Raw genomic sequence first — 24,779 nt, 5'->3', positions numbered from 1 at the left:
AGACTGCCAAGAGCATGTTTCTACAAGGTGCCTGTCACCGTTAATAGACAGATATGAGTTTCGAGCGAAAGCCAGTCTGAACAATCTGAGCGATCTGCGCTCGGCTGCCAACTTCCCGCCGTTTCAGTCAATTTTACGTAATCTTCAACTCGGCTGGCAGAATTAGGAGCAGGTCTGTGCTTGGGGTCTGTTTAAAAGCGAACATGTCCTGTCTGTATTTTTTGTCTCCTTAAGAACAATAATAATAATTGTTTTAAAGAAATCGGTTTCAATCAATGGTCCTAGCTGACCATTGTACCACTATACTTCTTTTGGTTTGTGTGTGTGTGTGTGTGTGTGTGTGTGTGTACCCCGTGAAGCTGAGAAGCTTTGGCAGGCAATTTGCTACCCAGCGGTGCGCCACTGTGCCCAGACTCGTCACTGCTATTCCACTAAGTAAATGCAGTCTGTGTCGACTTGCCGGACTGGATCCCCAACTGGCCGGCACCCATTTCAATTCAAAATGTTCCCACATTTTCAGTGCATATCCGATTTCAAAATATCCAAAAAGGGCTTCAAGTTCAATAAAACTCTAATTATAGTAGGAATAGATGCATGAAAAATCCATTTCCTTCTCCATCCAGATCATATATACAAGCAATCCAAGCAACTGTCCACTGGGACCAGTCTCTCAACAATGTTCCAAACTATCTCCCCTGACCTTTGCCCCTCATTTCTCACATCATAAAGGTTTCAATTACATCTGGTCATCTGCCAACTGCTTTTAAAACAGCCAGGGCTTGTCCAATCCTAAAAAAAAAAAACACCAGCCATCAACAATACCATACCAATGTCTCTTCTCTCATTTCTTTCTAAAGTCCTTGATCAGCAAAAAAGTCATTGGTTCTTATTCTCCTCCAGCTCTCTGCTGCATTTGATACAGTTCACTTCAGGGCTCAGCATGGCAGTGGTTTGCTTCCTACCTTAATAAGCAGTCTTACCAAGTGACTTGGAAAGGATCCATGTCTGCTTCAAGCAGACTCTCCACTGACATCCTTCAGGGTTCAGTATTCGGTCCTCTCCTTTTCTCTCTCTGCAGTACACGAGATCACTTTGTAAGGTCATTTCCTCAAATGGGTTATCCTACCACCGTTATGCTGATGACACAGCACAACTCCTGGTGGTGCTACAGGGGCAGTGGTGGCCTACCGGTTAAGGAAGCGGCCACGTAATCAGAAGCCACTGAGGTGCCACTGAGCAAAGCACCGTCCCCACACACTGCTCCCCGGGCATCTGTCATGGCTGCCCACTGCTCACTCAGGGTGATGGGTTAAATGCAGAGGACAAATTTCACTGTGTGCATCATGTGCTGTGTATCACATGTGACAATCACTTCACTTTAAGAATCCCGATCCGCCAAGGTGCCACTGAGCAAAGCACCGTCCCCACACACTGCTCCCCGGTCACATATCATGGCTGCCCACTGCTCACCAAGGGTGATGGGTTAAAAGCAGAGGACACATTTTGTTGTGTCAATCGCTTCCCTTTCATTTTCTCTTTTGCTCACTGAGATGTACATGCTGCTTCCAAATTCTCTGCATGTCTAACTAACATTTCATCTTGGATGGCATCCCATCATCTAAAACTGAATCCAGCCAAGACCAAACTATTATTCATTCTAGCAGACTCTTCTCCACATCAGGATCTTGCTATCTAGCTGGACAACTCTCAGATTTTTCTTTCTGCAATTACACTCAGTCTTGCAGAATATTTGGACAACCAACTCTCCTTCTCGACTCACATCACCTATCTTTCCTGCTCATGTAGATTCCTTTTCTACAATATTTACAATAAAATATTCAACAATCTGCCATTATCAATCAACACAGACTGCTTTTTTTTTTTTTACAGATACTCGTACAGTCCCTAGTAATCTCATGACTAGATTACTATAACTCCCTTCTAGCAGGTCTACCTCTGAGTGCCATCCGAGCTCTCATACAAAATGCAGCAGCACGACTGGTTTTTGGCCCTTCTCAAATTCTTTCACACGACCCAACTGCTCTGCTCCGTCCACTGGATCCCTGTAGCTGCCTGCTACAGATTCAAAATAATGATGCTGGCCCACAAAACCATCCGATCCATGGAGTCACCAACCAGGATCTTGGAGGGGACACATCCAGCACATTTGGGATCTGGTTCAACAGCTCTACTCATAGACACAAAGGAATAATAGGATTGTTATGAAATTATCATAAACGAAAAAAGTAGTCAGTAGTCAGACATGGTTTGTCGTTCCCACGGTTACCTCACAATGCGAGGTGCCGTCAGGTGGGGGTCAAACACCAAGTGCAAATCACTTCAAAAGCACCCCTATTCTGAACTAGGTGGTGTCGGTGGTGCTGCTTCTCCAATTTACCAGAGTGCAGAGGGGTGAAGAGGGCACGAGCCAGGCAACCAGTATCGTCGTCCAGCCATGAGTGGAGTCAATGAATCAGAGCTTGGAGAGGTCGGCACTGTCATTTTGGCAAAAGAAAATGTGCATGTTTGGTCTGCATAATTTTCTTAAAAAAAAATAAAAACAGATTTCTTTATTTTTTAATGTAAAAGGTTATACAAAGCTCCAACTTTTCATCCTCAAACATCACCTGCCTTCACTTCAACTTCACGTTGCGACGCAAATCTGTGCTTTGATATAATTTCTGTACTGTGGTGCTTGACTGAAGTGGTCTGTTTTGACAATAATGGCACCTATTAACAATGCTGAATCCCCCCTTAATGGTGAAGAGGGAGGGCATTGTGTCAGATTATATTAATTTATTAATTTTCTAAAGCAGCAAAAGCCACTTGTCATCCCCTAGTGCAGACTGTCATATTTTGAAAAATGTCTGTTTCTGCCGTCATGTAGCTGAACGTTATTTTCTTTTTAAGCCGGCTCATTCTCCCGCAGCTTTTAACATTTGCCTGTCATCCTTTCACTTTCCTGAACGTTCCGCTCACAGGCGAAGGGCCGGATCATTTCAAGCTCACACCCTGATTGCTATCAGTCTCTCGTGTCTAATTTTAACTGTAATGAAACATTGAGATGAGAGAGGCGATTGCAGAGAAGTGTGCCAGTCTTTTCAGGACTTGTTAAATTTCGATAAATTCATCACTCTTCTGTTCATTTGGCCACTTACAGATTGAATTGTTACCAACGTGCTTTAGTTTTTATGGAGTTTTCTGCACATTTTGCAGAATCAAGCAGTCTTGCATTTATTGACATTTACATTGCAAAAAAATAGATAATAATTGGAAAAAATATGCAAAATGGAAATGAGGATAATTTGCATGGTTTTGAAAGGATGACTGCGGATGAGTTTTACTTAAAAGAGCAGGATGAGGTTAAGGAATGAGAGCAGATAAGACAGGAAAGGGAGAGAACAGGAGCCCTGGCGTTGAGGGATGCAACCCCTGTCCAAACTTAACACTTTTCAGAAGGGGTAATCTTCATCCCACTTGACAGTGCCCTCTTGACACACAAGACGGTTTGTTGTTGACTGATAGTATTCTTAGTTTGGGAGGAGGAGGCCATTGTTTAGGGACAATGACCTCCATTCATTTTCCTGTTTTTGCATTAAAACCTTAAAGAGCATTTCATTAAATTGATCTCAGATAAAATGGTGACTGTTGTCTCTGTTTTCCTCAGACATCCGTGGTCTGCAGGAGTTCCTGGACCAGACATCGCGCCAAGGCGTGGATGTGTCTCTGCAACGCGTGGACCGCAACATCAGCGGCGTCTTCTCCACCCTCTTCACCAGCATGCGCACCGAGGAGCTCAACCGCTACAGGGACACGCTGCGGCGCGCCATCCTCCTACTGAGTCCCAAAGGAGCACAGGTCTTCATCCACCAGGTCGGGACTTCCTCATTCTTCCTATCGGTAGCATCGAATGTCTTTCTTTCTCTGTGACGTGCCACTCATCCCAACACACCCACAACACCAAGCTGAAATGCCAACCGGCTACCTGGCCATTCCCGTGTGACCTCCAGCGTCTCTTAGCACCCGTTTAATAACGGCCCACGTGAACAGCGTCCCGCAGAGGTTGACACGGGTCCCGGGGGCGGCTTTGGCCGGAGTCCATCAGCCGCTGACGGTGAGAAGTGAAGAGGAGAGAAGGTGATGGGGAAAGGAGAGCCGTCATGCATATGGATGTGCCAGTGCTGTGCCTGGACAGTGTATTTTTAGAGTTGATAAATTTAGCTGCGAGCACCCGCTGACCCTCTGCCTCCCACATCAAGCTTTGATTGTCAGCGTTGAAAGATTTTGGGTGGCATCTGCCTCGCAAGCATAACACACAGCATAAGAATAGTTCTATAGAACTGTAATGTATACTATGTAATATATTGACCTATGGGAAAATGGTGATTTGAGCTGGTGGCGAAGCTCCAGTTAGATTCTACACGCAAAAATGGACGTTCCATGAGAAAAATGGCATGCATTTCTTTTCCTTCCAGGGTTGCCAGGAGTGAGATGTTTAAATCAAGAAAGTTCTCATTTGTCCAACTATGGAATGTTTTTCCACTTTGCCTTGAGCTGCACTCCAGTGGTTTCACAGGTTTCAGGAGGCACATTGGACATTTGGCTGTGGCTTGGTGCATTCATGACATTGCACTTTTGACCATCAAAGTCGTTGGTTCATTATTAATTCTATATTTAAACATTTCGTTGTAGGAAATATGCAGGTGCATAATATTCTTTTTGCACCAACCTGGCAACCCTGTTCTGTATCTTTGGTACAAAAGGCATAAAACTGTTGTGGTTGAGATATTGTTGTCTTTTTATATATTAAAAATATATGCGAATAGATTTGGCATGAGATTGATGCTAAAAGCAAATGGTTCATAGTGCATTTTCATTTACATTTACAGCATTTATCAGACGCCCTTATCCAGAACGACTTACAATCAGTAGTTACAGGGACATTCCCCCCCCCGGAGCTCCTTAGGGTTAAGTGTCTTTCTCAGGGACACAATGGCAGTAAGTGGGACTTGAACCTGGGTCTTCTGTTTCATAGGCGAGTGTGTCACCCACTAGGCTACTACCACCCTAGTGGCAAATGCATGAGAAATGGCAGCTCTTGTCCTTCTGGTTCTCTCTCAGTTCAGGTTCTGTTTGGTTTCGTCAGTCATTCTGTTCTCCTCTCTGTTCATTCCGTCAAGATTCTGTTCTAATTAGTATTAATATCTCAGAAACACGCACACACACACACACACACACACACACACACACACACACACACACACACACTTGTTTCTAACTGCAAGCAGAAAGTTGGAATGTGTTTGCTTATGAACAGAAGCTTATTTTTCATTGGCTCAAAATGACAGAGATGTGGGAGCATTGCTCTTCACAAGAAGAAGTAAAATAAGAAGAAGAAGAAGGGAAAGAAATAACTGGCTGTAGTACAAACACTTGCCAGACCTTTAGCTGTCGAGGTTGGTGTAAATCGCATTCTTTTCTGCTTCGCTATGGTATTTTGTTCCCGTCCACGTCGGGATCCCCCTCTCTCCTTCTTCCCTTCTATCCAAGCAAATCGCCAGGGTTTTTTTAGCGGGCAGGAGGCAGTTGGCCTTTAGAAAAGTGATGGTCCTGTCTTGTTTCTCCTGTCACCCCCTGACAGGTGAGCACTCTGCGGCAGCAAGCGAAGGTCTTTTGTAAAGAGATGTTTCATTCGTTTTCACCACTAACATGCCATCTCCCGCCCACGCCGAATGGCAGTCAGAAAGTCTCCGCTTTGGGACCCAGGCACCCTGGCGTCCCAACCTCCCAGAGAGCGGGAGTCTGCCTAATAAGTCTGGGCAGCGTTGCCTTGGAAACCACACTTTAAAAATGCCTTCCTTCCTTCCTTCGTTTCGATGTCCTCAAGTCATTCACTTCACCATCAGTGAAATTCTGAAATGCGAGGTCAACAAGAGAACTTTTTACTCTCTCTGCAATTCACCCTCACCCTTGAAGGTGCAGCGATTTTCTCGCACATGAACATGTTCGGCTTTGAATCTGCGAGCACGTGTTGACGTGCCGTTTCTGGCGCCCACAACAACCAGATTCTGACGTGGACCATCACTAAAAGGCCATGTGCCGTTAAATACAGTTTATTCATTTGCTTAAATTCCACTTGCGGTGAATGACCTTCGACGAAAACATCTGGCGTGATAGATGCAGCATATGTCCCACGCTCGTGCCGTTAGTGTAAAAAGCCTGCTTTGCCCTGGGGCACATTCGTTGGTCCCTTTTTTTCGAGGAGCTCTAACGGAGAAGGGTATCTCAAGAACCATTTGAGTAATTAGTTTAAGTAGATATCGAGTTATATTGATTCGATTTTAATTGGGAAAAGGGCAAGGGTCACGCTGTCCTCACGATGGCCCCTTTTTGTGAATGTGAGATGTCAAGAAGATCCCTGAGGGAATTTCAACTAATTTGGTACAAATGTTCACTTATGGATGAACCAATTACATTTTGATGGTTAAAGGTCAAAGGTCAAGGTCACTAATGGGTGTCTCTAGGGTTTGAGTATGGTTACCTGCAACTCCAGGCACCATATATGTTTGTCTTGTTTTTCTGGCTCACTGAAAGTGTAATTCCTATATTTTGAAAAAAAGCATTACATTTAAAAATAGATTCTTAATCTGGCATCTGAACATGTGTGATCGCATGCTAACTGACAATTCTCAAATAATTCGAAGACGGTTTTGTCTTTTATGTATCATTTATGATAAATCTACCTGAGACTATGTGTGTCTATAATAGATGAGGTTCACTGTTAGATGCCATTTATAAATAATGTATAAAAATACTTATAAACCAAACCAAAATAGGTTCAAAATAGTCTGCTCTGGTTGTCTTATTTGAGAATTGAGGTGATTTTTTAATAAAATACACAGGACCCAAATTTCTATGTGGTATATGAGATGTCGACATTTATTGGTTTTTACAAGTTGGGAGGAGCCTGTAGTCATGATTGACACTCTACTTCCACGCACCCTACTTCTTCATTATACGTCTTCAATGGGCCTGTTTCCTTCTTTCTGTCCCTGTTGAGAGCTTTAAGTGTCTGACAGCATGACGCAGCACAACCCCACACATTGCACCTTCTGAAATCTGCAGCCTCCCTGCCAGGAGCCTGTTTCTCAAACTGAGCACGTACACACACACACACACACACTTTGTAGGGACTGCTGAGTTCTCAAAATATGTCTCATCATAATGTAGATCCTTCAGTGAACCCTTCCCCCTGAATTGAGACAAAAATAAAAGTACCTTACAAGGAATCTTTATATGTATAAAAACTGCATTTTATGTATTGAATTGATTGATTGATTTCCTGTGGGTGACTGGTGGTGGATGTTCTCTCCCTGCCATCTCATCGGTTTTCCAGTTTTTCAGTGTGCTCCACTGGAAAAAAGAAAAACTGGGTTGGAGTTGTAGAGGAAGTGTACTTCTTGAGCCCATTTCTAGGTGTGCCATCAATACTCATTTACAACCAGGGCTCCTCCCCCCTCTCTGTGTGTGCTCTATTTAATGGCCTGCTGAGAACAGGCAGTGGTGAGGGGGGTGTTACTGTCAGCCCTGTCATCTCCCAGGAAGACGAATTGAGTGGCATCAGATAGCAGGCACCAGATACGATGATGGATGGCATGCTGCCTGCAGGTTCCACTTCTTGAGGTGTGTGTGTGTGTGTGTTTGTTCATGTTCATGTATGAACGTCCCCAGACTTTTTTCACCCTGACTTAATCCATGTGACACAGAACCTCTGTGAATGTTTGTAGTGTTTCATATTTCACAATTGCAGCACTCAATAAATAGTTTTGGGCAACATTATAGGTGTAAATGGTACAAAATATTTGTGTGAGTTTTTTTCCTGCTTTGTACAAGAGATGTATTTTTACATTTTTTTTAATTATTTTTTTAATAATAAATGATAGATTATTTGTTACATTATTTTTGTAATTACACATTTATAACAGACATACTACATAGTTTTTTTACATTTAGTCAGTCAAATAGAATAGAATACAATACAATACAATGAAAATGAGAATGTGTGTCATTGGGAAGTAGGTTGCAGTTGTGTGCCTGTTCACACTGAAAATTAACTAGTTTGTGCCAAGGAAATTCAACAAGATTACTTTCAAGCTATTCAGACTGAATTACGCATTTCTCATCAGGCTTCTTATTACTTCCACTTACTTCTTCGCAATGTGCAATGAGTTCACAAGAGAGATGAGGCAAGTGATGGAAGGGCTTCCTGGTCGTTTAAGTGTGCAAATTCACCATGGAGCATGTGCCCCTTTGCCCAAGCTGTCCATGATTCAAATGAGTTTACTACTGCTAACAATTTGACATGGCATTAAGGAGCCTCGTCTGTGCAGCAGATCGCACACGCAACCTTGGGCTACGAGGAGGGCATTTCAAACAAGAAGTCCAATGAAACAGCAGCACAAGCATCATGATTAAACTGCTGTTCTCTTTTCTTCAGCAGTGCCAAAGCCGAGGCTCATTTTCTTTCCCATTCACTTTTTAAAGACTGTCTTTTATAATTTTTTTCTCCTCTTAATGTGTCCTCAAGGCTTCCTTTTATCCCTTAACAGCTCAGGTGTTAAAAAAAAAGGGAAAAAATGTACTTCTTTAAGGCGGAACCAACCGCTCACCTCTACGCCTGGTGTGCACTTCTTCAGTAATCCCGCGCTGTTAAAAATCGCTCATGAAAATTCCCTCATGTCTGCAGAGATCTACCCCTTTACCTCTGCCTAATTAGCCATTCCGTCCTACTGTGCCGTCCAAGGACTTCGTTGATGAACAACAAATCCCAGTGATTAACAATGATTAGCACCATCAATGGGGCGATGTGGGCCGAGGCAGCAGGGGAACATCCTATCTGCAAAAGTCCCTTTAATCTTTCACTGATTTTTACAAGGTGTCACACTTTGCCATTTGTTTTTGCCGCTACATCTCCTTGCGCCCCTAATGAGTGGAGGGTATGGGGTAGATCCAGCTCGATTTTCATTTACATTTTGGGTTATCATCCTTCATTCCGGCACCTTAAATTTCCATTACCATTTCAATCATTTAGATGTGAAAAGGTTAATTATAAAGCATGACCTTTATTCTTTGTTATTAAAAATAGCATTATGTCCAGTGAGCTGCCAGGTCTCAAAATAAGAACAAAAAAAAAAGTATTACATACATTTTTTCATGCTTGGGCACTGGAACCGTGCCTGGCGCACTCCAGAACCCGGCACGTACTATTTTGCTCTGCACGTGCACTGCTTCCAGTCTATTAAAAAGCTGCTCATGATCACACATGAAGCGTCAGCAAAAAAAAGCAAGGGCACGTCAAATTCTGACCACGCACCCATCTGTCACCATGTGTGCTTTCATCTCATTAAATGCAAAACCGATACTCCTTCAAAGATGCTGGGAACCTAAGGATCTCATCAAGAGAAACAATACAATGGAATAAAGTCCATGAAAATTTGAGCTTGGCATATAGACTCGAGTTCTTGACTCGCGTGGAAACAAGCACACAACGTGGTGCAAAACTCAAAATGACCCAAAACAAAAAGAACAAAACAAAACACAACAGCGATACGAACAATGTTTCAGTCAAGTGCAGGGTTGAATGCAGCCATAGTAAAGTAAAGTTAAGTAAAGCCGTAAACATGCACAGCTCTTACTGCATTCATTGGTCATAAAACCTTTCATCTGGCAGCCCCGCTCTCCAACGGAGCTCCAGAGCAATTGGGGATCTTGCTCCAATGACTTTCTGACCAGAGGTGACCTGTCTAGACCACTCTGAGGTATCCAAGGATCGTAAACCCTCTCCATCTCCACTGATAAAAAAAAACCCAGATGGCAGACAAGCTGGTGCCAGAGCAAATTTTCCTCTTACTCCAACCTGCGCGTGCAAAGTCTGCTCTTAATTAAGATCTTTTACTAGTAATAGTGAATAATTCCACCACAAAATGTGTCCTCACAAAACACGTCCTCTGCTTTTAACCCATTACCCTTGGTCAGCATTGGGCTGCTATGAAAGGCTCCCTGGGAGCAGTGTGTGGGGACAGTACTTTGCTAAGTGGCACCGTGGCGGCTTGGGATTCGAACCTTCCGGTCCGTTTCATTAACCGCTAGGCCAACCACTGCCCCCCAACCATTATCCAAATGATTTATTTGATGTGGCCGTTTGACCTGGATTCCACGTACACATTCCTGTGATTGCCGGTTTATTAACCGTACGCAAGGTAGCGCAAGTCTTTGCACCCTGCTTTAAAATGACAGAATTTGAACTTTGAAGAGGGACAGTAGCTGATGAGAAGAATGTTTGCAGGGAAAAGACCCAGTCTTTGCAAGGTCTGATCTGTGATATGCAATGATCTTCTGTATGACTTGCATAGCACTTGGTCCATCCTTCTACTCCTGCTACTGGGGCAGTTGTGGCCTAGCATGTAAGGAAGCGGAGCTGTAATCAGAAGATTGCCGGTCCCCAAGATGACAAGGTGCCACTGAGGTGCCACTGAGCAAAGTACCAACCCGACAATCATTTCGAGTATTCTTGTTAATGTCCTTACTATTTAGTTAAAGCTAGAAATAGACCACAATAATAAAAGCTTTTTTGACTGGGTTGTCATTTCAGGTAATCCGGTTAATCCAGTGTCACCAGCAAAAATTATTAAAACTCTTCTCCCTAAGAGTGCTGCAAGTCTAGTGGCTAATTAGATATTATTGATTGTCTGGGTAATGTAATAATAAAGAAAACACCATTGTTATATTAGCCTTTATGCCTTTGTCTTATTAGAATCTCTCCAAGGCAATAAATATATAAAATTCAGTTATATGTTGCTGACATCTTATCCAGTCCAGGACCTTTTAACCTAACCTCTCAGATGCTCTGCTCCATACAGACATTCACTACCCAGAATGTCTTAAATAACTTCCAGCACATGCCTGTGAATAATTAAAGTTGTCTGACTTTAAATATTCTTGGAATAATTTTGGAATTTTAACGACAGAAAAATACTCACATAGGCTATCTTATAAAAAAAGAAACAGAAAAAGCGGAAAGAGATATGCTGCCTCCATTAGAGCACCGCAGAATGCTAATGGCTCCCTTCAGACATCAGTTCCATCAATCTGATTGTCATTATCCAGAAGGGCTTATTGTGCTGTCCAGGGGCATGGAGAACATAGCGCTGATGGTTCCTCTTTTGTAAACCCACTTAAAGTCAGATCCAAATTGCCCCCCCACACACACATGCAGATACATTAGTCACATGGCAGAGGTTTGTTTGACTGATTATTAGCCTTCACTGCCCTAATATTAAGATGTTACATGCGTGCCCTGATATGATTATGTGGTATATAAGCTAATTATGCAATTACGTAATTAGTACCAGTCTCTCTGTTCCTTTGTGCCATTGGGAATGAGTGACAGCCAGCATAACTGAGATAATTATTGCTCAATGTAGGGAGTAAACTTTGCGAGTTTTGATATAATACATTGTGATTGTCCTAGCTTTTTTTTTTTTTTTTTTTTAAGGGGTCAACTTTTCACCGAACGGTGGCCTTGAAATGCCTTCTGGAACTTCTATTTAAACAATACAGTGTTAGGACAGTGTTAAAAACTGTCATTGTTACTTTACAGCGGCTGTATTCTGCGCAAACGGTGTGGAGCAGTGGCGTGAACACACAGCCCTGTCACTTCTGCTCACTGCGGACAAACGTGACAGAGGAAGCCCTATTGCCCAAACGCAAGCCTCGTCTCTGTTCCGTATTTTTATTTTTTCTTCTTCTGCCAGGAAGCCCATCTGCAAGCACGAGGCCTCTTGTGCCAGATGAGGGTCTGGAGAGCAGCTCCATAGGTCATTGCTGGAGTGGCTGTGCTCTTCGGTGCTCTTCAGAAGGGCTGCCTTTAATGCTTTTTAGTTGATTTTTGTGCCGTGCCGACGCCACGCTTTGTTGCTCAAGAAAAAACAGACGCCTGAGTGCCACTGTAATGCAGTTGTGTCTAGATGCACTCTTGGTTTTTGAGGTGCTTCAGCCAGGTTTGAATCAGGATTTCTAAAATGTCCAGAGCTCTGAGCTTCAAACACTATTAGTAATGTCCTTTCCGCACACGCCCAATTTGAAACCATTAACAGCTATTGTATTCAATGAACACTGCCTGATATGTGCACACTTGAATTACACCAGATTACCAAAGATTATGAAGTGTTATGTTGTCCTGCGTAAAAGCAATGTCATTTTGTTTTAGGTTTCCTTCATTGATCAGGTGCTTTCAGGCATAGTGACAAGTAGACAAACACCAACTTTCAAGCTTATGCAGGTGGGAGACTGTTCAGGTTGCATGTCATCTTTGACATCTGGCAAAATGTCTGATTTATGATGGCTCATCCTGAGCTATCATTTAAGATCAGCTGCTGCTGAGAGATGTTAGACTTTGAAAGTACAAAAAATTCCAGCACAACTAACCCTTATTGTAACATCTGATCTGATGACTTGTTGAGGCACAAGGACGTGTCGGGTGTTTTAATGAGCCAGCATGCTGATGAGCTTTGCAAAAGTACTTCAGGGCAAAGTTTGATGAAGACCCTGAATAAATGAGCTGCATGTGATTCTGCTCAAAAGGTCACAACTCTGGTTTTTCTATTGGAATTAAATTTATTTCACTTTGTGTTAAGTACAAAATCGATAATTTTCTTTTTTATTTTTTTGTAAATAATATAACTATTAATGGAATTAACTTTTTTTAATTCTTGATGTTGTTTATATGCAATGTGTTTTGCATATAGCATTTTAATAATTTTATATAAATTTACATTTACAGTATTTATCAGACGCCCTTATCCAGAGCGACTTACAATCAGTAGTTACAGGGACAGTCCCCCCCTGGAGCAACTTAGGGTTAAGTGTCTTGCTCAGGGACACAACGGTAATAAATGGGATTTGAACCTGGGTCTTCTGGTTCATAGGCGAGTGTGTTACCCACTAGGCTACTACCACCCCAAATAAATGGTATCTGTACATGTCATGTGGCAAGACAGCGCAGGTAAATAAATGGAAGCAAGTGTGTGACTTGGGGATTTAATAAAAATAACAAGGCACATACAGAGGAAGGGGAAACGATCAATAAACGGATGAGGACATGATACAGCAGGCATACATTTATACACATGAACACAGCTGCAAAAAAAAAATTAGGAATTTCAGGAAGACAACATCAACAACTGTCACGATGACTGGACATGGCGAGGATGGAGATCTGGCATGATGGCTGGACATGGCGAGGATGGAGATCTGGCATGATGGCTGGACATGGCGAGGAAGGAGATCTGGCATGATGGCTGGACATGGCGAGGATGGAGATCTGGCATGATGGCTGGACATGGCGAGGATGGAGATCTGGCATGATGGCTGGACCTGGCGAGGAAGGAGATCTGGCTCTATGGCTGGACATGGCGAGGATGGAGATCTGGCATGATGGCTGGACATGGCGAGGATGGAGATCTGGCATGATGGCTGGACATGGCGAGGATGGAGATCTGGCATGATGGCTGGACATGGCGAGGAAGGAGATCTGGCTCTATGGCTGGACATGGTGAGGATGGAGATCTGGCATGATGGCTGGACATGGCGAGAAAGGAGATCTGGCATGATGGCTGGACATGGCGAGGATGGAGATCTGGCATGATGGCTGGACATGGCGAGGAAGGAGATCTGGCTCTATGGCTGGACATGGTGAGGATGGAGATCTGGCATGATGGCTGGACATGGCGAGAAAGGAGATCTGGCTCTATGGCTGGACATGGTGAGGATGGAGATCTGGCATGATGGCTGGACATGGCGAAGCAGAAGGACGCATACGCTTGCTCATCAATGTGGTCTGACCTGCTTTTGCTCCTGTCTGCTTTCGTTTGGAGCCCGAAGCTACTAACCAACCACTTGCCCCTGGATTCTTCTTCTGCCTTCTCCTCTGGATGAATAATAACGTACCGACCCCTTTACAAAGATGCCACATCCAAATGGTCTTTCACACAATGTACACAATGTTGTCTGATTTTTTGAGCTAACCATGCCCTGTTGTTTTTCCCGCCTTTCTCTCCCCTAAAGTAAAGGATGAATCACTGCTGTTCCGATCTGTCTCTGTCATCTGTCCCAGCTCTCAACATCTCCTTTATTTCTCTCGGTCACACACACAAACACACAGTGACACAGCCAAGACCTGCATGTTCCTGTTGCACCTTAGACGATGGGCTGATTGATTGCATACTCTTTGACAAGGTCAGCCTGCAAGGACCTCACATTTTCCATGGACTTGGCCTTAACTTTTCTCTCATGTTGCTTATGACTGGTATGTGAGCATACTTTTTTCATGTTTAAGGTTTAACTCTCAGAGTTGCTTTCAGTAAACCTTACTGGAAAAACATTCTTTTCTGATTTAATTCAGCAGCTATTTCCTAAAGACGTGAGATGCATGGCAAGGCCGGGACACACTTCATTTTTTTGCATATTGAAGGTCTGTCTAATGAGTGACAACTGCCGAGTGGGTTTCACACTTGCCTATGAAGCAGATAATAACAGTCACTCGCTCACTCACTATCTCACTTAACTGTTTATTCCTGTTATTCAGGATCAGTGCAGCTGAAGGCCATCCCGGTAGTCTAACTGCCATGCCACGATGTGGCCCACATAGCAATGCTTCAGATATAAACTTCACTTATTAAGTATTTTGTGCCTGAAATTATTAACTGTAAGTTGCTCTACAGAAGAGCATCACAGCAAATCACATGTGATTGTTTTCCCGTTTGGGCTTCAATATCTAGGGGAGGAGAGGATTCTCAATTTAGATTTATAGTTTTTAAATAAATCACATTAATTATCTTGCCGTAGAACCATAAGATAATGACAAAAAGCATGTCTTTTTATAATGAATGGGGAGAGAATTGTTTCCAATTGTTTAATATTGAATGCCAAATTAAGATATTTTTAGATTGCATTGATTGGCAAGACATTTTATTCTTAATGAAATGGCCTGGAACCTCCAACTAGGGCATATTACCTAGAGTGAAATCAGAGTCTGGCGTGGTGTGGGTTTCATCTGGGTTCTCCAGTTTCCTCCCATGGGCCAAAAGGCATGAGCACTAAGCGGATTTGTGACTCTAAATTGGCTGTAAGTGCCAGTGGCCAAGTGGTGTGTGTGCCCGGCAGTGGGCTGGTGCCTTGCCCTTCACCCAAAGTTGCAGGATGGCCACCGCCAACCGCAACCCTGCTATGGATTCAGCAGTGGTACCACAGGCTAGTTGTCACGAATGGTTCTCTCAAAGCGGAGATAAAGTCTCTCTCACTCGTTTATGTCAGCGCCACAGCATGTCAAGGTCATTTTTTTTTTTGCCTCGGTTCTGTGTGTAAATCAGTTAGCTGCTATTCTTAGCTGCCACTTCATCAGGAATTGTGTATATTCTTGGCAGTAGAAACGTCAGCTTTAATGGGGAGTGATGCCCTTATCTGAGCTGTTGAAATGGCCCTGTTGTGATTTTGAATTTTTTTTTTTCCCCTTCCTGCATACACCCCTTGTTTGTTTATTCATGTATTGTGGTTGGTAAGTGTCTGGGGAGATGAGATGACAAAAGCAAAGCCGAGAGCGCTGACGACGAGGAGTGGTGAGAAAGGGCACAGAGGGAGGTGTAACAACGGGCCACCCTAATCCTCCAGAACAGACTTGTACTTAGAGAGGCGTGCACCCTTTCATACCAAATCCCCTCTGTTGTCATTTGAACTGAAACAAAAATCTTCACTTAGGCTTTTACACAAACTGCTGCAATGCACACATTGCTTGCCAATGCATCGTTTATGCTGTATGCCAAAGAACAAACCTGCCATGGAAAATGTGTGTATGTACACTGTACTAGAATCTTGAATTCATGATTTTGAGTTATATGTTAGGTACAGAATAGTCAGAAGAAATTATTTCCTTACTTCCAGAAGATTTGGTACAACTTTGCATACAATAATTCAAAGTATGAGTAATTTTAATCGATTCTTGTCAATAAATAAAATGTATAGTTCCTGTAATGTCTATTGTACTTTGCTTCTCTGTGTCCAAGCAACATCAGAAGAGTTGGAGTACATTGTTGAGCTGACAAACAGTTCCTCAGTGGCACCTTGGGGGATATGAGTCCGCTTCCTTGCCCACCAGGGCATCACCAGCAGCATCTCGACATTAACGTGTGTGGAGGAAAAGCAACCAAAGATAGAAACTCCATCCCTGCATCATTATTATGTTTTGTAAAGTTATTTCCAAAGTTTTTAATGGGTAATTTTACTTTTAATCAAGTACATTTTGACCCAAATATATTACTTTGCTACACTGGAAAAGATCCTCGTTACTGAGTAAAAAATAATGTAAATGGAAAAAAAAACTCCTGAAGTGAAAGAAAACTGTGAAGGTGTTTGCGCATGGCAAATCTCTGAGAGTGCGGACAGCAGCACCTCACTATGAAACAAGGCATCGCCTCCTGGTCCTAGAGCCAGTTCACTACCAGCCTACATAATAGCCAGACAGAAAATAGCAGTATTGCATCTGGGCAAAATATCCTGGAATTCTTCGAGTTATTCTGATACTTGTAATGAAATCTTCCGAAATCTTCAATGCTGAGTGTCTGTAGCCTAAACTTTTACAACTTGCTGCATGAAAGCATGTGGTAGTAAGTAGAATAGCCTATCCGGGAAGTATTCACAGCGCATCAGTTTTTTCACATTTACATTTACAGCATTTATCAGACGCCCTTATCCAGAGCGACTTACAATCAGTATTACAGGGACAGTTTCCCTGGAGCAATTTAGGGTTAAGTGTCTTTCACATTTTATTAATGGATTAAATGCTTTTTTTTCACTCAGAATTCTACACAGTAATGACAACATGAAAAAAAGTTTACTTGAGGTTCTGGCAAATTTATTTAAATAAAAAAAAAAAAAAATGAGAAAGCACATGTACATCACATGTATTCACACGCTTTGCTAAACACTTTGTTGATGCACCTTTGGCAGCAATAACAGCCTCAAGTCTTTTTAAATGGTTTCTGGTTTCTTCAAAATGTGATGCCTGGCATTCACACCAAAGACCAGAGGCTTTTGGCGTAATTTGCCATGTGCCTTTTACCAAGAAATGGCTTCCGTCTGGACACTGTACCATACTGGCCTGATTTCTGCAGAGATAGTTGTCCTTCTAGAAGTTTCTCCTCTGTCCTCTCTGGAGCTCTGACAGAGTGACCATCAGGTTCTTGGTCCCTGACTTTCTTCCCTGATCAATCAGCCCTAGGGAGGGTCCTGGTGGTTTTTAACTTTTTCCACTTACAGATCATGGAGGCCAATGTGCTCATTGGGACTTTCAAAACAGCAGATTTTTTTCTGTAACCTTCTCCAGATTTGTGCCTCAAGATAATGCTGTTTCGGAGCTCTATAGACAATTCCTTTGACTTCTTGCTTGGTTTGTGCTCTGACATGACCTGTCATTTGTGGACCTTATATAGACAGACATGTGCCTTTCCAAATCATATAAAATCATGTGTTTTCTCCACACGTGGTCTCCAACTAAGCTGCAGAAACATCTCAAGGATGATCAGGAGAAACAGGAGGTACCTGAGCTCTGTTTTGAGTTTTATGACAAAGGCTGTGAATACTTATGTACATGTGCTTTCTCAGTTTTTTTATTTGAAATACATTTGTCAAAATCTCAAGTAAACTTTTTTCACTTTGTCATTATGGGGTGTTGTGTGTAGAATTCTAAGTTACTTAAGTTACTTTTACTCAGAGTAAATTAAATTAGTTTTTACTTTTACTGAAGTACATTTTTAGATTTTACTTTTGCTTGAGTAGAATTTAAGTAAATATACTTTTACATAATTACATTACTTTTTCCACCTCTGGTTTCATAATTTTGAAATTCAGCCATATGGGAGTGATAGTTTGCTCAGTTTGCTTTTTGATATCTAGGTCTTTGCCTGAATTAAACAAGCTGGAAACAAGTCTCAGAACTGTCACCAAGGTGACCTTGTTCTACAATAAATGTCTCATGAAAGGTTTTTTTATTCCTCTAACACATCCCTCCACTCCTGACCCTCCGGTCCACTTCCTCCAACCTTTCACTGGCCACAAGCAGCCCATCAGGCTACGTTTGTCAGTCCTCAGATCCCCGTAAACAGGAAAAGCACACTGGGAGTTCTCCCTGGGCTTCGGCCAGCGTCCGCAGCCCTGTAGCTGAGCTGAAAAGCTGCTCGACGGGGTTGGTCCACCAGACTGCTGCTTTCCCCCTCCCACGCAGTCAGGGACTGTCCATCGGAGCTTCCCTGGGAACACTCAGAAGGAAGGAGAAAAAAAAAATTCCTTGAGGAGATAGATGCAATTTGACTTTGAAAGGTCGGGCCACTCCAGAGAGCGAAATGTCTGGCAGCCTGCCGCTTTCAGCTGCCTTTCTTAGAGACGCTGCCACTTGGGAGGGAAGGTATGGATCAGGAGCGGAAACCTGGGAAAACCTCCGACGCCGCCTGTGGCTCCAGCGCTGCAGATTCATGTGAGAGCGGTGAACGCTGGGGTGACTTCTTGGACTTCTCGCTTTGGAACGGCACAGCAAAAGTGACAGCGATTCGCTGGCTGAGAAATTGACACCAGGCTGCCCAGTTGGCTGCAGGCCTCATTAAAATTCGTGAGGCAACGTTCCAGACATTCCCAGCCAACTGCAGTCGGATAGCTGGCATGAGCAGGGGGGTGGTGTCCAGGTGATAGATTAAGAAAGAGATGACGGGTGACGACAACGATGTTATTTCTTTATTTTTTTTACCGCTGATGGGTTACAAATGAAAAGTAAGGAACAGGCTACCAGGCCATCAGGGGCGTCCATATAAATATTGTAGATTCCAGTCTTTCAGATTCTATCAGTCACTGGTACCCGATGATAGTCACCTCAAGTTGAGATTAATTTAACAAGGTACACACCTACTTTGCAGTACCCGTGGCCTTTTGACTTGACTTTGATGAATCTCAATGACATTCCCTGGCCCCTTGTTGTCTCCTCTCTGGTTGTCTCATCCTGTCACATGTTCTGCACAGTCCTCTGGACCTTGAATCCAAATCCAGTCCTTGTTTTCATTTCTCCCGAGTAAGTACTGATTCTGATCAGCCACAGAGGTTTCACACTCAACTCAATATTCAAACAGTGAGGGCAATGAATCAAACAACACTGCTATAAAGAATTGGTGGACGCCATTGTCCCAAACACAATCCATGGACTGGTGTTGTGATGATGATGATGATGGAGACATGGTGACAGAATCCAACGACTTCATTATGTGGAACAAGATTGAATGGGAGCATCCTAGGATACCCTGCTCAAAAAAATGAGTTCCTTTTCTCACATACTCAGCCTTTTCACTTTATCACCACTAACATCTCGGCACCTTATCAGAGTGTTCCACTTGGGAGAGGAAAAAATAGCAAGGAGCAAGGTTCTTCTCCCTTTGTAGAGTTTGCCTGATGCTTCTTGGCCAGTTTGCTGACATCTAGTTCATCTGCGTCACACGTGAAGCATTGGTGTTCCCACAGTCCCGACAGTGTCAGCACATTGGACGTCGGGCGAGAGATGCACTTCAGCACATTTCTCTCAGCTCCCACGGCCAGGCACTCTGGGCCAGGTAGCGAACGCTTGATCCGAGCTGGCATTTGCTCCTGGAATGATGAAAATGTAATGACCCCATGCCTCCTGGAAGAGACTCGGAATCGTGTTCTAATCTGGTCTGATAAGCATCACAGTCTGAAGGTCTGCCAGAGTGATCCGTCCAGCCCCGGAGATGTTTTCCAACAGCGAGGGCAACCCACGCCAAAGTTTGCCCGGTTGTGACAATTATGAGCTACGAAAGGCCCGTAATGCTAAGTGCTATAACTCTGTTTAACCTCTCCGTCCCCGCGTCCAAGAACATTTGCAGACGCTTTGTCTGAAAAGTCACAACTCAGCTCCCTGCTTTGACCCGGCTCAGCTGTGTTGTCCCAGCCAGGGGGGGTCTGGAGCCCCCTTCCTGCCCTCCGCCACGCGGCAGCAGCGGCCCGAGCCGGCAGCCGGCTTTAAATCACCCTGTCAGAGTGGATGAGTTATCGGAACGTTGCGATCAAGAACAGGATGTTCACGCCATGTGTGGCCAAGGTGACAGTCGTGGGCCGTTAATATGGCGCTCATCAATTTATGTTACCGTCACAGTTTCTCACACCTACTTACTCTTTTTCTGGGGCAGTTGGGGGACAGTCGTGACCTAGCAGGACGGATAATCCGCGGGTGGTGGGTGAAAATCTTGAACTGCCAAGGTGCAACTGAGCAAGGTACCATACCTACTGCCCACTGCTCACTAAAGGTGATGTGACAAATGCAGAGGACACGTTTCAAGCTTTTTACTTTAACTTTTTACTTTTTTTACACAATTGAACAAAAACAAAGACCTAAAACTATGAAGCAACATGTGAGGTGATGTATTAAAAATGTAACCGAAGCTAAATGTTCTATATTTCAAGGCAGCAAAACCAATAGGGATGATTTTTTTAATATTATGAAGCTGCTTATCATGATAACAATAGTGTGCAAATCAGCCTTGGAGTTAAAGAAGCAACGATTAAAATTGCCTCCTGAATTTGATTCCTCCAAATCCATAATTTACATTCACAGTATTTATCAGAGGCCTATATCCAGAGCGACCTAGAATCAATAGTTACAGGGACAGTCCCTCTGCAGCAATATTTAGTGTCTTGCTCAGGGACACAATGGTAGTAAGTGGGGTTTTAAACTTGTGACTTTGTGGTCTTCTGTGGTTCATAGGCTGGTGTGTTACCCACTAGGCTACTACCAGCCTTTTTAAAGTTTCTATTTAAAAGCTACTTGCCCAGAACTTCCCAGTTCTAATCAAGACATGTTTACAATCACATTGCATTCAGTATTCCTCCCTTTTATACATCTTTAATCAATTCTTTGCTATTCAGCCCAAGGGCCTGTATTTTCTATATTCTCAGAGTGTTCCTCAAACAAAGCACATCTCTGTAATTGATGACAGACACAAAATTAGTGGAGGCTATTAAGAACATGCCAGAGAACGTCTGGATCGTTTCTTGTCCAAAACAAATGCCGGCTGCTATCAGTAATTGCCTTTCCGTAACAAGATGACAAAGCCTTAGTGGGGAGAAAAGCACAGTAAAGGGAAAGGTGTTAATTTTCAAGTGTTTCTTAATGCTGCAATGCTTAATTCCGCAACCTTGTTGCATGTGCTTTGTATTCATGATCCGGCCTTGGCCCCAAATCTCTCTGTCATCTCTCCCGCCCATTCCTGTTCCCGGGTAAAAATTCCTCCCTCTTTCTCTCTCTTCTGGTTTGATGTTGTTTTCCATTCGACTGTGTTGTCATTGACTGGTCACTGCAGAAGACTTCATTATGAGGAGCGGCTCTGGTGCGGAATGCTAATGCCGTTCTCGGGCATAGGTGCTCGCCCAGCACAGCTTTGTAATTCCTTCTTCCTCTGCCAATTGATGCTGACGGTGGTTCCACGTACACTACATACACTATCGCTCGTGGACACATGTGCATTTCTATTCTGTATGATAGGAAAGCAGTAACTCATTTTCCATATCTCGCTAATAAGTACACTACCAGTCAAAAGTTTTGGAATATAGAACAAAACTGAAGACACAGGACTAAAATAACACATGGGAGGTAGTGTACTACTCTTAAATTAACAAACCGTCACGGTGGCCAGACATGGCGAGACATGGCAAGAAGATGCATATTCACAATGTCATTCGACAGGATTTTTTTTTCATGGCGCTCATGACAGGGGAAATATCACTAAAGAACGAGCTGATGGCGAACAGAAACAAACAGGGCAGCTGTATACAGGAAGACATAGTTGAAAACAATCAGGAATTATAGTAACACAGGACAAACATCCGGAGTAACCCTTTCCAGGCCGAACCCTGACACAAGCAAGGCAAACATTTACATCTACATTTACGGCAATTATAAGACTGGGGACAGTCCCCCCGCTGAGGCAATTTAGGGTTAAGTGTCTTGCTCAGGGACACAATGGTAGTAAGTGGGATTTGAACCTGGGTCTTCTGGTTCATAGGCGAGTGTCTTACCCACTAGGCTACTGCCACTACCAAGTTGAATATTTGCATCTCTCCAATGGGGACGGTTTCCAACAGTCCTGAAGGCTTATGCTGAACACTTTCTTATTTTAATGAGAATCTCATGATGATGATGATAACAATGGTGAACAAAGCAGCCATGAAGGTAAAAAGAGACAACTCTTAAAAAAACAGATTCATCAAACATACTTCAATTTCTCCTGATTCAACAAATACTAAATTTGTTTATTGCATTGAACTCTTCAAAATGGCTCCATCATGGTTTCTTGACTTCATCATTAATGTTGTCATTTCATTTAACAGTATGGAATAAAGAGCTTGCCCAAACGTTTGGTCATCCCAAGATCTTTTTATACCAGTCCAGTAGTCAGAGTTGAAACTCTTGCTGCTTTTGCATTTCACACATTGTGCCATTTATGAGATGCCCTTATCCACAGTGACTTACAATCAGTAGTTACAGGAACTGTCCCCCTGGAGACACTCAGGGTTAAGTGTCATGCTGAGGGTTGTAAGTGGAATTCTGGTTCACAGGCACGTGTCTTTCTACCACACACACAGTTCATCATCATGTCACTGACACAATCGAATGGCCAACATGGAGTGGAGTATTCTGTGTGTGTGTGTGTGTGTGTGTGTGTGTGTGCGCGCATGTTTTCTGCTCTGTCAGCTCTCACTGCAGTCAGACATTACAGCTGCAAAAAAAAAAGCAGATGTGGGTAAAGGAATCCCTTGCCCCCCAGACACCAAACACAAAATGCTCCAATGGAGCTGTAATCAGGGACTGGACAAGACCAATATCTCTGCTGCCCACTTTCTGAATGGCGCGGCATGCGGCCCGGCAGCCGCCTCTATTTCACCCCCCACCCGTCGTGTTTAAAGCTCCGTTTGCTCCCGAGGCTCCAAATGACGGCGCGTTTAATTGGAAACAGCGGCGGACGACCCTTGCGTTCCTGTGTGAACGGGATGGCAGTAAGAGCCGCAGCACCGGCCCTGTTTTCATCTCAACATGCATTGTATTACTCCATAAGTAAAGTAAAGTCCATATGCGCCAGCAGAGCTTTTATATATATATATATTTATATGTATTTTTTTCTTAATTTTTTACGAGACAAATCTGTTTACTGATCACAGACAGCACTATTGATTCACACCAATCTATGGCTTTAATTAAAAAGCACGTGCTGATAATATAGTGCTGAGAACGGTGATGTATGGTGATGCCGCGGTTTAAAGATGAACGCGGCATCTGCGGGAACTAAGCGATGCGCCAAAAGGCTTCAGATAAACAGAGTTTTGTTTGAAGCCACTTATCACCTTGGAACGGTCACCACGTGGGAAAACATTAAACTTTGCCGTCTTTTATTATTAGCATCTAATCCGTGCAGCAGATCTTTTTTTTTTTTTTTACCTCAGAAGTTTTCCAGCCCTTTCAGAATATTGATTGTCACGTTCGGGGCATTTGTACTTAATCAAGTCCGAAAAAAGGGGAATCCGCCTTTGTGTTTTAGCAATTTTTCGATTCAGTGATGCATCTCCTGCTCCCACGTTGTGAATGGTGTTGACACCACAGATACCAGACAAGCCCAGCAAATACAAAACAAATTCATTGTGCAAGCTTGAACATTGCTCTGAAAAGTTCATTAGAAGCAGGGCCCGACTGAACATGCCACCCCGTGACCGGCCAAAACCGGCAACGAGAACAAAGCCTGCATTTTGAGTTTCGCGTCTGATGCTGAGAACCCCCTCGTTTAAAATGCCTTCCCCTGGTTCCCCCCGTTTCTGTTGTCCAACGCCGCTACCTCGTAGCTCCAGCAATGGAGACGCGACAAAGAGCGGCGCCAGATGTGATCATCCGCCCACCAGGCGGCACTGCCAGCCATGCCTCCCGTCTGTTCTTCCTCCCGTCTGAGCGCACCCAGGCTTCGGCCACCGGTGGATGTAAATGGGCTCTCCTGCCGTCCCGTCCTGATTAAAGCTCTGGATCCTGCGACCGGGGGGCCGGCTCTCGGCAGATCTCGGCTTTGTTGCTTCCCTACGCTCACCTTCGTGTCAGAGAGAAACGCTTTTCCTTCTCTCTTTTTTTTGTTCTGTTGGCCTTGTCCAGACTGTGTTTTTTTTAAAGTGCTGTGCCCCGGCCTTTATTGCGGCAAGTGATTGAGCCCCACCGGCTGTACATTATCCGGGACAGGAACAGGCGCCGCGCCGAGTTACACAAAAAGGGTCGGACAACTTTCCCTGCTTTCCCTGAAGTAAAGCATTGCAGTCTGCGTATAATGATGACGGTAAAGGAATAGGTTTCATTTTTGGAGGCTCTTATTGGTAAAGGGGGGGTCGAAAAATGTGGCAAGGTGGCAAAAGTACACGTTTCCTTCCAGATTTGGCACCTGGGCCTTTTTTTGCTTTTTTGTTTTACTGAATTACACCCCAAGCCCATTCTTAGCCAGGCCGTACTTATTTCCGAAACCACTTTAATGCAACACCATACTTCCTCGTTTTAGGCATTACACATGCAATTTGTTGGGCGCAACAATTATCTCCTCTGGATCCCTCTCTGCTAGAACTTTTTTTTTCTCCTGAGCATCCACCATACA

General features: G+C 43.6%; 1 protein-coding gene and 1 long non-coding RNA gene across 3 annotated transcripts in view; one reads left to right on the top strand and one right to left on the bottom strand.

Annotated features, from left to right (window-relative positions):
- Positions 1-24,779, top strand: part of grid1b (glutamate receptor, ionotropic, delta 1b) — a 231,555-nt gene that overhangs the window by 146,163 nt on the left and 60,613 nt on the right. For both annotated transcript variants that reach the window (XM_028969607.1, XM_028969606.1), the window contains exon 4: positions 3,668-3,873. In XM_028969607.1, the coding sequence (XP_028825440.1) occupies positions 3,668-3,873 (206 nt within the window). The remainder of the gene's footprint in view (positions 1-3,667; positions 3,874-24,779) is intronic.
- Positions 1-24,779, bottom strand: part of LOC114784315 (uncharacterized) — a 94,708-nt gene that overhangs the window by 35,366 nt on the left and 34,563 nt on the right. The window lies entirely within an intron of this gene.

The sequence above is a fragment of the Denticeps clupeoides genome, chromosome 2 (assembly GCF_900700375.1).
Source record: "Denticeps clupeoides chromosome 2, fDenClu1.1, whole genome shotgun sequence".
NCBI lineage: Eukaryota > Metazoa > Chordata > Actinopteri > Clupeiformes > Denticipitidae > Denticeps > Denticeps clupeoides.
This window is presented reverse-complemented; position numbering and strand designations above follow the sequence as displayed.